Raw genomic sequence first — 13,120 nt, forward strand, 5'->3', positions numbered from 1 at the left:
TCGCTGCCTCTGGGGTGTTTGCACACTTTGCACATACATGGTTGGCACGCCTATTCCCAACCCCACTTCTTCCACGTGCATTTACCCCGGCCAAATGACGAATGTCTTTTCAAAGCCATGCATGGGGCCTAGAGGGCTATGGGACGGCTCTAGTACCAAAAATGCACAGAAGGGCTGCAGAAACAGTTTTTCTTTCTAGGAACTTTCTATGGGGCAAGGAGGTGGGACTGCCATACTTTTCAAGCCAGGCTGGCAAACGTTATTCCACATTTTCTAGGCTAATATTTACAAGCAGTTCCTGCGGACTTAACGTATTCACTTTGACTTCCCGAGATGTGCAGCTGCTCTCCGTCTTTCGTTCTGGGAAGCACTCCTGACAATTTCTTCTTGGGAAGCAACTCTGAATTTTTATTTTGTTGGTAGGACCTATCTGTTTTGGAAAAAAAAATGTCATGAACTTGGACTACAAAGCCAGTTAGGAGGTTAAAGGGTACAGACATTTGAATGCTGGTTTCTCATCAGCTGCGGCAGAGAATTTATCTTACAAACAGGAAAGTCTAGCTTCTGTGTGTTTTATTCCCCAATAATTATTCAATAAGTATTTCTCCAATGGCACAGGGTGGGGACATGATAATGATGGGAGACAAACTGCTGGATACAATTATTGCAGATTCGTCTTGATTGTCATTTCAGGCTCGGAAATCTAGGAGAGCAAGACTATGGTTTCCAGAAGAGCTGAGGTCCGCTAATTTAACTTCTCATTTAGAGGCACATAGCAGCATGCAAAAAGCCAATCGTTGCTGAGAAAACCATGCATTCAGGCTCCAACAGACGGGTTGTCGGGTGAACTTGTGACACTAGAAACATGCAAAAAAAAATGTACTTGCACAGAAGGGTAAGACTTACATTTCATCTGCTGGTTTGGCTTTTGCCCATCCAGATGGATCTCTGGGGGAAATCACAGGAGCCTTTCTTGTGGATATGCATAAGGAAACAATCAGAGAAGTGCCAAAATCCCGATGAAAACTTTCCCGCCAGAGATGCACCCAAAAAGTTCAGACCCAGAGCTAAATGCTGGGGCTTGGGCCCATCTCTAAACTTCACAGACATGATGATGATGGACACCATGCAACAAAGAAACTCGGCTGTTGCTTTAATAACGACAATCTCTATTGAATGCAGGTTTAGTCTAAATATAGGCTGAAGAAGGATCTTTCTGAGCTAACTCCGGCAAGGACCACAACCCCCTGGGCAAATTCATGGTTTTCTGCACTGCTTATCTGACCCCTCAAACTCCCAAGTCCCAATTTGGTGCTGTGACCACCATCCTTATGGCCTCTGAGGGTTGTATTAGACAAGCTAAATCCCTTGCAAGCTGTGACATCAGGGAACATGCATTTGTGCAGCACCCAGAAAACAGATGGTGAAATCCCGGCAGATCTCTCAGGCTGCAAAATATCATGACACCAGTCCTGGAGGGAAGCAGCAAAGGAAAATGTTACAGAGGTGAACTGGATTCAGATGTCCCACAAGGTCGCTTCTGTTCAAACCATACCCCCCTTGCACTTCTGTCCACCAGCACCCTTGTGGCATGCAGTAGGCTTGAAGTCATTAGCATTTGGGACTCGGCTAAAGGGAAGGCAATAACACTGGAAAAAGAGAGGAGTGGAAAATCTGCTCACTTTATTAAACTATTTCCTGTGAAAACAATTCTCTTTGATGATTAGGAGAAAAACAAACTCCGCCTTATTATTTATAGGTCACGGTGATTTGTTTCTTCCCAATGGGGTATGTCCTAGTGTCATCGGCTGGCAGGGACAGGGCTTATTTCTTACTCCGTGCAGCGGAAATCTGGAAGAAGGGGCGCATCTGAGGCCCCAGCCGCTTGTGGCAATGTAATCATGTTAGAAAAAATTGGACTGTGAAGCGAAAACAAGCAGCTGACTAGAGCGAGGATGTGTTATTTTATTTATGCATCTGTAACTGTCTTTCTGGAAGATGAGCTGTAATCCTTCAGCATGGTCGTGTATTTTCCATGTTCTGGATTGCTCAGACAAAGCATATTTTGGTGCACCACCCGCTGATTGAATCAGGCTGAATTCCCGGTATAAGTTAAATCGCTCGGTGCCATATGAGGTGTTTTTAATGCAATGTGATCAGGCTCCCCTTGTGTCATCAGAAATACATACTGTGCAGCAAATAGAGATAGACCTAGATTCAGAGCCATGACTGAACAACAACTCTGTCTGGAGGTTTCACCCCTCTTCTTCCACTTCTAATTCCTTTAATTAGCATTCCTGTAGTGCCTAAGAGCTCCAGGCAGCATACACCGGGACCTCACCTGCTTGGTGCTGTACAAACACCGCGCAACATGACCACCCGTGCCCCCACAGTGCTATTTTTCTTGTCTAGATTTGATTGCGGAGGGGAAATGTCCCTGCAAAAGAAGTGTGAACTACTATCAAGACAGAACGGCAAAGTTTTGCACCTGGGATAAGTGCATGCTCAGGACTGATTCTCCGTTGGCCTTTATCTGGGGCTGTCTTACAGATGTGCAGAGCACCTACTACATTTTGGATAAGTGGATCATCTTCTCCCTGATTCATGCTGAGTTGTGTCTTACTCCAAGAATGGATCACTTGATATCAGTCGAGTTCACGTAGGAAGATCTGGTCTAATAATAATAACCATACATCTTGCTGGTCTGAATGTTGTAGCTTGTTCAGAAAAGTGGAAGCAATAGACGGTCTATCATTAATAAGAGGAAGGAGGAATAAAGAGAAGTAAACTCCCATGACATGGATTTTGATTCCTTCCCCAGCTTCCAGGCTACATTGCAGACTGTGCCAAGTCAGTTTGGTTCGCTCCTACTGCTTTTCCTGTCTTCATCTCCTATTTGCGATACCTTCTTGGAAGCTGGAACGTCAGCGGCTTTCCAAGATAGCTTTGTCCTTTGACATTTGGCAGAGGTGGGTTTTTTCCATCGTGTGCAATGGAAGTGGAGCGAGCGGTTTGTTTTGAACAGCCACCTTGATTTCAGCAGAGCCGGCTGCCAAGACGATCTCTATCTATCTTCGTGCATCTTGGTGGATGTGGGACTCGCACAGCTGTGAAGATGCCGTGCATGGAGGCTGCCCAGCTGCGAAACATGCTGGATTTTGCAAGTCCTGCAAAAAAAGAGAGAACTATGCTTTCATTGTCCGGTCCTAGAGAAGTGATTTTGTGGAGGGAGGCCCTCTTCGTTGCTCCCCTGTTTGGTTTCCCTTCTGTAAAATGAGGTTTATCCCTGCTTTGGTGGGAAAGAGATTTTGATGTTTAATTAATTGTTCGTAAGAGGCTTTGAATACAGGCAATTATGGCAGTGAATTTTCTTTCTAGTCGGGAACTTGCAGAGCTCTTGCTAATGAGATTAGAACATAAATTTGGAGCCCAAATTACTTGTTGCTTTTTCCCTACTTATTTCGAGAGCGCGTGTTTTCTAGGGAGTTGGTTTGTGGCATCTGGCAAGTAATCGTTACGGTAGGCAAGCTCTGGTTCTGATCTCATCACCCATTTTAGTCCATTGATGCCCACGGAGTTGTCTGATTTACACCGATGCAACAAGGGAGAGAGTCAAGCCCGCGGTTTGTGCATGTGAAAAAAAAGAAAAAGAAAATCCTGCCTTAATTTCACGCAGAAATGGAGGCAAAGCTAAGCATGGAAAACCGCCCAACACAATTAGGGAAGGTTTTTTTCCATCAGCATAATATTGTTTTGAATCTGGGCCCCGGTTAGATGGCAATGCTTGCCGCTGTGATCTATGATTTTCTGTTTCTTGCCTTGCTTTGTGATTCACTATCGCTCAGCTTTCCTTCAGGTACTTTTACTATATAGTGCCTAGACAAGAAATCAGAACTAGCAGAATTGCAAATCAAGGTTTCCGTGGATTCGCTGAATTAACGTATGCACGCACGCCCTCTCTCAACCGTCAGATTTTGTGCATTCAAAAGGACACTAGGAGAAACCTTAAAAATTGTGCCTGACAAATTCATTGTGGGTTTGGTGTGTTTTTCATCTCTTTGCAGCTTTTGCTTATCCTAGGGGGCAATGTGCATATGAACGAGAGACACTTTCTCGTCCCATAGTGAAGTGGGTGGTGATATGTGAGCGCAAGATTGTGTTTCCTATAGAGATTATTGCAAAGTTGTGTCTCTCGTTTGCTGACCACATCACATGAACTGAACTGCTATCCCAGCTGGCACTCGTTGCCAGCCTTGTTTGAGGGCTGAAGGCTGAATGGGGCTATAGACACGAGTCTAGGGAGGTGGTTCTTCTAGGGCTGGGTTGAGGCATGCCACCAGCTTTCCTATACGGTGCCTCTTCTATGAGCAGATGGTTTCCGTTTCCAGGGCTTTTAATCCAAGGGCCTTTCAGCAGCACTAAATTCACATGCTTTCTGCCCCCACCCCATCCTTAAACTCATATGGCTGAATTCATGACAGCTATAGTTTCCATGCCAATCAGGTGTGAGATCATAATTCAGCATTATGGCTTCACTCCTGGACAATGCATAAGCAAGAGCTTGGACAAGGACGCAGATGATCTGTTCAGGTGCTAATAATGACAGAAAACAGAAGGCATAATATTGCAGAGAAAAGGGAAAAGGCTGCATAGATAGTTCAGAGCAATAATCTCCATCACAAATCGCCTCTCTGTGAATCATTCCTGAACAGAGGTAATATTCCTTATTATTCACCCAACAGCTCAGACGCTCGATTCTCAGATTATGCGTTGCTGTCATACGATGTGAGTGGATTGCCTGCCGTCCCCCAGATACCTTGCTTAGCACTGGCGCTGATCTGTGCCTGAGCATGAAAAACTCCTCCAACTCAAAAAGCAACAGGCTTTCTGGGCTGACTTTTTTTGCTGGATGTGCGTGTTCACTACATTGCACTACCTGATTGAGATCGTCAAACATCTTGGCCACTTATTTTCTGGATTTTTTTAAAAATGCCCGCTGCTAAAGAATGAATAAAGAAAGAGATCTGTGAAGATGCCTTGCAAATCAAATGTATTTGGTGATGGCAGGTGGGGTGGGGAGGGCTAGATAAATATTTGACCCTCTGTAACCAGCATAGTCTTTTATGATTTTAATTATTCCATTTGGATCTCAGGCCAGATTCTGGGCTGATACGAGGCAACAGAGGCGTGTTCGCTCCAGCAGCATCGGGCCAATTTTCACGTCTGGCCCATTCTGTTTTAAAGCTCGGCTCTTTAAAACTGGCACATTAACTCTGGAATTTTCCAGTTTGCTATTAAAGCTTAATTTTTTTTTTATCTCCCTACTGCTGTTTAGGAGAAAGAAACAAGTCTGTGCAGGAATCTAAATCACCTGGAAAACGGCTGGGCTGGTAACTGGAGCTCGTGCTGTTCAGCTGAATTTTTCAGGGCCAGATTCTCAGCAGCGTATATGGGAGGAGCTGCTTGGATTTCAGTGAGGATGAGCTGATTTACCCCACTCCTGAGCTATTATCTCTCAGGTTCCTATTTGAACAGCGAAGTGGGTTGGCATGCAGGATCGGTGTCGCTCGCTCTATTGTGCTGGCCTAGCCTAATTTTCTTCCATTCGCCCTGCAACGGGCTGTGCAGTGCGCTCCAGAAAACGTCTCTCTGCCTTCCCCTTGCTGGCGTGCTGTTGCAACTGCCCAGTTTCAATGCCCCGGTGAAGGGGGCTATTAAAGCGTTAATGGGATTTTCATTTGCAGCTGGAGCAAAACAGAATGAGGTCTCGTTTCCAAACAATGAGCTGTTTGTATAATCGGCAATGCCAGCCACATCTGGGACAAGCAGACTAATGAGATTCTGGCATTCAAGACATGGAGAGGCCCAAGTCAGACAACACCTGTAGCTCTGTACAAATCAACAGTGGTTTGCAGGGCTTGTGGGGGGTCTCTAGAAAAACAGCTACTAGGCATGGTTTCTACCATGGATTTGGACATTGCTTGGTTTAAGTATTATGGTGCAATGGGAAGAAGAGTCTGGCAAGGCTTTATGATAATGACTGTCACTGATCCTGCCACTTGCCCTAGTTATATAGCACTATATTGCTATTAGGACATTTCCTTTCCCTATTACTATGTGATAGCAGAGAGAGAGCCTCCCCTCCTCAAAGCAATGCTGTGAAATGGCTATTGTTCCTACACCAGATGTAGCTGCAAGGGGAAACAAAAATCCTGCCTGTCCATCATATCTTTGGGATGTTTCAGAAGCGGAGGTGCACTATCAAGGCAAGACAACATTGCTAGGCGCTGCACGCTGAACACTTTGCAAACCACAAGGATTTTACAGGGAAGTGTAGGCAATGCCTATCTTGAACTATACCGCTTCAGGCTCCTCTTTCATTTGTCTAGCCAGCCTTTACTCAGCTGCTTACTCATGAAAGACATATAATTTAAGGGGCTTTCATCTGGATGATTTTGGAGGGAGTGTCACTGGTATCGGATCCAACTTTCACCTGGCACCATGCAGCTCCTGTGCCAAGGCAGATCTTGTTCCTCTGGGTTAATGACTAAAAGGAGTTCACCTAAGCTGTTCTTCCATCCCTTCAATTCCAGCAGGGGCTGCTTTGTCCCTAATATCTTTTTACGTGTTTGTCAGCAACTCCAGTCTCCCAAGGGGAAAGGGTGGCTAGAAGACGGGTGAAGCCTCTCCTAGCAGTTCAAGGCAGACTCGCCAGGTTGATTTCCCAGCCTGATGCTTCCCATTGCACATGCCTGAGCCTTCCCTGTAAACCCGCAGGTCTTGCAGCACCATGTGAACTCATGGTACCAGCACACAGGGCCTGCCTCTCTTCAGGTCTCCATGTGAGATATTCACAGTGCTCCTTTAGTCTCTTGGCAGTATGTTTGCCTGCACTGGCATGGCTCTTCTTAATCACCGCTCCCCATTCCCTAGAAGTGTCCTGTGGGAAAGACAACGCAGATGGATTGTTAATGTTGACTTGCTCCAGGTTTGTTTGGTGGGGAATGATACCCTAGTGAGCTGTCCTCCATGCACGGTCAAGTCAAGTCAGTCCCGAGGCCGCTGCAACCGTTTGGGGCATGTTAGATGCTGTGCATCGTTGGTGATTCTTTGGGCAAAGTGACCTGGCGGTGCCCATCTCGTCTCCGGGTACCCCCTATGTATAGCCTGACTCAAATGATTCCCTACAGGGAGGTGGGGAGTAGGGTGGCATTTGTCTGTATGGGCCTAGGCATTTTGCAAGGGATAAAGTGCACGAATCAGAAATAGGACGCAGGACCGGAGGGGGCTGGACTCAATGATCTCACGAGATCCCTTCCAGCCCCTAATGTCTATGAATCGCAGTCAACCCCCAAACTGCAACCCCCAAACTATCCCATTATCAACACAATAGTCATGGGCTTGACTGCCATCATCGTGACCGTAGGTAGCAGGACGCGGCAAAGTGCTGCTTGTTGACTTCCCAGAGAAGGAAACTTAGTAATCCTTAGGTGGATGAACAGGATTTGAGTCCAGTTCGACTGCAGATGATGAAAACCCCAAGTTTCCTCAGCAACAATGACCCTTGACAGCTGAGAAACCTAGACGGATACAGGAGGAGGGGAGATCATCAAGGAGAAGAGTTAAGTAAGATCTCCAAATGGACGCGCCTCAGGCTACTGGCCCTTGAAAAAATCCAGGGGATTTGGGCTATACGTTGCAATGGTGCCAGGGTTTTTTATACCCATGGTGCCTAGCCCAGCAGGGAAACCCAGCAGGAGTAAGAGCAGCACAACCCTGGATTACCCTGGATGCAGCCCCAAAGGGTATATCAGTTTTCAGGCATTTAGCAGTTTTTCCCAGTTTTTTCTCTCAGTGATTTGCCAAAGAAGTTTCTGCCACATTGAATCTGGTGATTAAAGGTCTCAGTGCTCATGCATTTGGCTGGCAAGACGAGCCCCCCTATTTCATTTCCCCTTTTTACCTCCTCACACTTCTTTTTAACCCCTGGCAAAACTCTATCCTTGTATAGGTGGGCATACTTGTATGAATACATCCACACATATCCCTCCTATGCGTGTTGGCAGGGATGGCTATCCGCGTATGGCTATACTGGTGCGGGCAATTATTTCCACTGGGGGTGCACTTAATGAGTTTTGTGTTTGCATGCATGGATAAAGCTGCTATACCCCATGCATTGCCTCCTTTTAGCTTGCATTAGGGCATTGCAACCATACTTTTCTATGGTTCTGGGATTTGCAATCCTACTTTTTTTCCTGATTTCTAGGGTGATATTTGCCTTTTGGCCCCAGAACCCCTCTTTCCCCCCCAAAATGGTCCAATGGATAAGCAAAGCATGGAGAAAGGAAAAAACCAGCAGGCAAACAGAGCTCTAGGGATGAAAACAAATGACAGCCAGGCTGGCTAGGGGTCCCAAGTCCTTTGAAAGGCCATTGCAACCCATTCAGATGAAGAAATTAGAAAGCAGCGGCTTGTAGCCTTGTGTGCAGCTCTGTTTCCTGCTGCTGGCTGGATTCAAACTTGCCGCTGAGCCCTGCCTCCTTTCCAGCTCCGGGGGCTGGTTGGAGAAAGCAGATCAGGAAAGAGATCAAGGCATAGGGAAGGGGGGAAAAAAGTCACCCCATGCCACACATTCAATTCCTTTTTCCCTGCCTGCAAAACTTTTCCCACCCCCTTTCTCTCCAGTGGAAGGGGGCTGAGCTCTGCAGCCTGCTCTAAACTCTGATTTGCTGCATTGGCTCTCGACTGACAATCTCTGGCATCTGCTTTAAAAGAAGAAGGGAAAAAAAAAAGTTTTCACTCCTCGAGCAGGCAGGGGAAGGGGGACATCACTTCAGGACAGCCCCAGAAGGATCAGACCAGGAGCTGCAGCAGGAGCTGGGGAGGAAAGAAGGACCTGGGACATCCAGCAAAGAAGCCAAGCTCCTAGCAAACTCAAGCAGCAGCAGCAGAGAAAGTTGAGCCTCCACCCAAGTTATTCCCAATCAGACCCAAACAGCAATCTCATGGCTTTATAAAAAAAATAATCATAATAATAATTGCTTCTTTTTGGGGGGTGGGGGGGAAGAATTCCTGAACCTTTGCCTTTGATCTGCTTTTTACACCAGACCTAAGGTTGGCTGAGCATTTGCACAGTACCCCCAAGTCGAGCCCCTTTTTTTATTGTGGACCATGGATACACACACAAGGTGGAAAAGAAGAAGTTGGATAAGGACCTGCCCACAAAGTCTAGCAATATTTCTCCTCTATGCAATTTCTCAAAGCAATGCAGGTAAGTCACTTTTTTTTTTTTAAATGTGCCTTCTTTGTGTACTTAATACATGCCTGCCTGCAGGCTACACAATCTCTCTCTGTCTCTCTCTCCCTCTTTTCCTTTAGCCTTGTTAAAACACGATTGCATGAGTAATGGTGTTGTCATCTGTGCGGGGAGCAACCCTATGGGCGAGCTGGCTGGCGAGTTGGGAGAGGGGTTTGTGCCCAGGGGAAATCAAGGCTGCTTTCTATTGTGTTTTGCAGAACATTTGGCTTTCCTTAGCCAATGCATTCCAAAAAAAGTTTAGCTGCCTAAATCCTCTGAAAGCCATTTGTCAGGGGGCCCATAAAAGGGAGAAAACTTAAAACACAATACTTTTTTTCCACCCCCCCTCCCACCTCCCTCCTTAAACCAGAGCAGTTGCCAGGGTCTTTAAAAAAAAAAAATCAATATGTATTTCCCCTGCCTGAAACATCTCTTCTTTGCATAGTTCCTGGTGCAAGAGCGCAAAGGTTGTTTTTTTTTTCCAAGAAGGAATCTGTTCCCTTCTCTCCCAGATCAAAGCAGGGGATCCTGGTGCACAAAAGCTTTGCAAACTTTTCTTTTATAAACTTAGAAAGCGGACGCCCCCTATTGTGCCCTGTCTGTACTTTGTTAACCCAAGTTTGTCCCCCCCGCCCCGCGACCAGCTTTCATTCACTTTTGCTGAGTTTGGAGAAGTTGCAATGCAAAGAATTTCCATATGTCACTTTTTTTTTTTTTTTTAAGTTCTGGAGAAACAGGACTTGAGCCCTTGATTTTTGTCAATGAAGCACTTAAGGTTTAATAATGACCTTGAAAGAAAAGGGTGGTGTTAATGGGCACAGTCACAATTATGAATTGATGAGCATTTAAAGAATTTGGGAGTTCTTTGGGCTTAACTCTGTAGGGGGCTTAATGATAGCGGCCGTCTGAAAACGTGGAAGAAAAGCAATTTTTATTTCTGATCTCCTTTTAAAAGGACTTTGGCCTTGCCGTCTCTGACAATTCATCCCAATCTGGAGGTCTGAAGACTTTAGATAGGACCAGGCGGGAGTTTTTCGTGACTGGCACAATGTAGAAGGCTGGTAGTTAACAGCAAAGTGAAATCCCAGTGACTTTTCTACATGTAAAACATCTTGTCGTTGGTTTTAATTCTGAAATTGCTGTACATCCTTCTGTCTGCTTTGCCAATAGTGGTTTCTGGGATGGTTGTGTGTTACCAAGACCATGTCTGGTGGGATTTAGAGCATAAAGGAATGAATATTGATTATCGTTATTTCAAGTTTCTTCCAATTGCAATCCTTTTTTTTTTTTTTTAAGGGAGGGAGGGGTTTTTTCGGCAGCAGTCTACCAGAAATGAAAAACATCCTTTATTTATCATATGGTGTATAAAAAAAATACCTATGGAGCATCGTTGGTGCAAAACCTGCCATGTCAGTGCTCCCAGATGTTGTATACATAGCATACAGATGTTGTATAGCATACAGATGTTTGTAGCATAACAGCTATCTGTTACCCGGAGCAGTCCGGTGTGGCTGGAAGGAGATGAGGTGTGCTGTTAGTTCATTTTGATATTGCGAGATTGGAAGGAATATATAGATTTTTGGGGATAGTCTCTTGGAAAGGGTCAGCTCACCTTGCTGGCCACTCTGCCGTAGACGGATGGCTATACCATCACCAATTTCAGTCCTTTCAATGAGAGGAAGGCAAAACTTTTGCAATACTCTGGCAGTGCAGCCAGGGTGATATGCGTTTCAGTCGTGCCGTAGCCTCTTGGACTCCTTGTCTGGTAGAGTATGTTCTTTGGATTGTCTTTAGGGTGAGGTTTGGCTCCTGATGAAGTCACTTGGAGGCTGCCCATTGCCTGCGCTGCGTTGCGGATCAGACTCCTGATGCCGTTTCAGGTTGGAGGTTTGTCCATAAAATGAATTGCAACGTGGGAGGCTCCCCTGGCAGCGCAGAGACATCTCGCTGCTCGGAGCAGCACCTCTCCGTGAAGTGAGAAACCTTGAAGTTTCCTAAGGAGTTTCCTGGTAGGATATTGGATTAGGCAGAGGAGGGAGGAGCCAGTTGAGAGCAATTCGTGGCAATGCCTAACGTTCTTGTACGCTGATTAATTTTTTCCTCCTGCAAAGCTGTCTTTCTGCCTCTGTTTCATCCCACTTTCTTTCAATGGCTAAACCAAAACCGAAACAGTAAATAGCATGGAACGAAGTGACCGGTCTGTCCCTTGCACCCCCTAAGAACCAAAAGTACATCTTTTTTCTTTATGGAATTGAACAGAGAAACAGTTATTTGCAAATAGTCCTTTATTCAGCAGACTGTCCAAAGGGACGGGCGCGAAGGTGATCCTCAGCGGTCTCCTTCCAAGCTATGGCTACTGCCCCTCTTCGCAAATGATGTCATGTTAAAGAGCTCAGCCAGTGATGGAGTCTCCAATCCTCATCAAAATGCATCAGGTTTCTGGGTGAATATTTTTGGAAGCAGCCATTTCCTTTAGTAGAAAAGACAAGGGTAATGAGAATACACAAGCCCCGCTTTTAAAAGAAAGAAAAACACTGGAGATGATGAAGTATCTTGTTACCGTCTGTTGCTTCTCTCCTTGGCCGATTCCCAGAAGTCTAGACTGACCTAAAAAATATTATTTGTAGTCTTTGGCCTGTTTAGGGCTGTCTTTGTTTAATTTTTTGCCAATTGAAATGAGTGAGGTGCTTCTGCAAGAAGAAATATGACCCTGTTAGTTGGGAATGGAGGATGGGTCTGCTTTTTGCGTTGCACTGTCCCCGTTGCGAGCTTACCGAGAAAGGAGACCATTTATATTGACTTGGAGCAGAACTTTATTGATAATTTCCTTTTTAAGAAGCTACAATTTATTTAAAGGTTGGCATGGGTGCATCTGATTTGCATTTTTTCAAGGAAATAATATATACACTAAGGACACAGAGTTGAATCTTCTCATTCCCTATTTTTCCAGGTCTGTGACAACTGCATGAGACAACTGTGTCACGATTGTCTGGTGCAAGCTCATCATTAGGTTGGCGTGGTGCCTCCTGGTTACATGAGTAAGCCTCAGCCTAGTGATAGTACGCCTCCTGCCGACATCTGCCAATTAAAACAATTCTCCATGTGCCTTGATAATGTGGTTTGCATTTTCTTCGTTTTCATACCCACATGCTCTGTGCCAGGCGAGATGAAAGGGTAAGAGTAGGTGGAGATGAAAGGTTAAGAGTAGAGATGAAAGGGTAGGAGTAGGTGTGTTTCCAAAAGAAAGTCACGGCGCACAACTTGGGTTCCTGCAACATAATGAAGAATTATCCATGTCGAGGAAATATAATGAAGGGTAAAATTATCCATGTTTAGGAAATGTAATGAAGGTTACCCATGTTGAGGAAATACGAGGGTTTCTTAGACCTATAGAGAAGGGCTTTTTGTGGGAGAATCAGGTAACATGCCAGATTTTTTGGAAGGTCCATCTAAAATCCCTTTCTACCCTGGTCTTCATCTTATTCAAACTTCCCTTGCTAATTGGGGATTGCCTACAGATTGAAATCTCATTGAGTGTGTTTTGGTTGGTTTCTTCTCTCTCCGCATAGCATGCATACCAGCAACTATATTGTATGTGCTATCCAATATAGCACATTATAGTTATAAAGCACTTTTTTTTCACTTTGTGTATCTCAAAATATGCTTCAAGAAGAGATTCTTAGAAGATCTGGGGAACCTGGAGTCCTTTAAAATAATAAAATTGGAGTGAACATTGGTCATGTGATTCTTTACCCTAGGAAGGATAGTATGCTCACTGGTATTTTGGTGTCTAATACCCACTGATGTCATGTCATCAGCAGG

At 45.2% G+C, this 13,120-nt stretch overlaps 1 protein-coding gene across 1 annotated transcript in view; it reads left to right on the forward strand.

Annotated features, from left to right (window-relative positions):
* The first annotated feature begins 8,618 nt into the window (after nucleotides 1-8,618).
* COL5A1 (collagen type V alpha 1 chain) overlaps nucleotides 8,619-13,120 on the forward strand; it is a 232,973-nt gene continuing 228,471 nt past the window's right edge. Inside the window, 1 exon segment of the mRNA XM_014522254.2 lies at nucleotides 8,619-9,271. Within this exon segment, the coding sequence (XP_014377740.1) occupies nucleotides 9,172-9,271 (100 nt within the window). The 5' untranslated portion in view covers nucleotides 8,619-9,171.

The sequence above is a fragment of the Alligator sinensis genome, unplaced genomic scaffold (genome assembly GCF_000455745.1).
Source record: "Alligator sinensis unplaced genomic scaffold, ASM45574v1 scaffold611_1, whole genome shotgun sequence".
NCBI classification, from domain to species: Eukaryota; Metazoa; Chordata; order Crocodylia; family Alligatoridae; genus Alligator; species Alligator sinensis.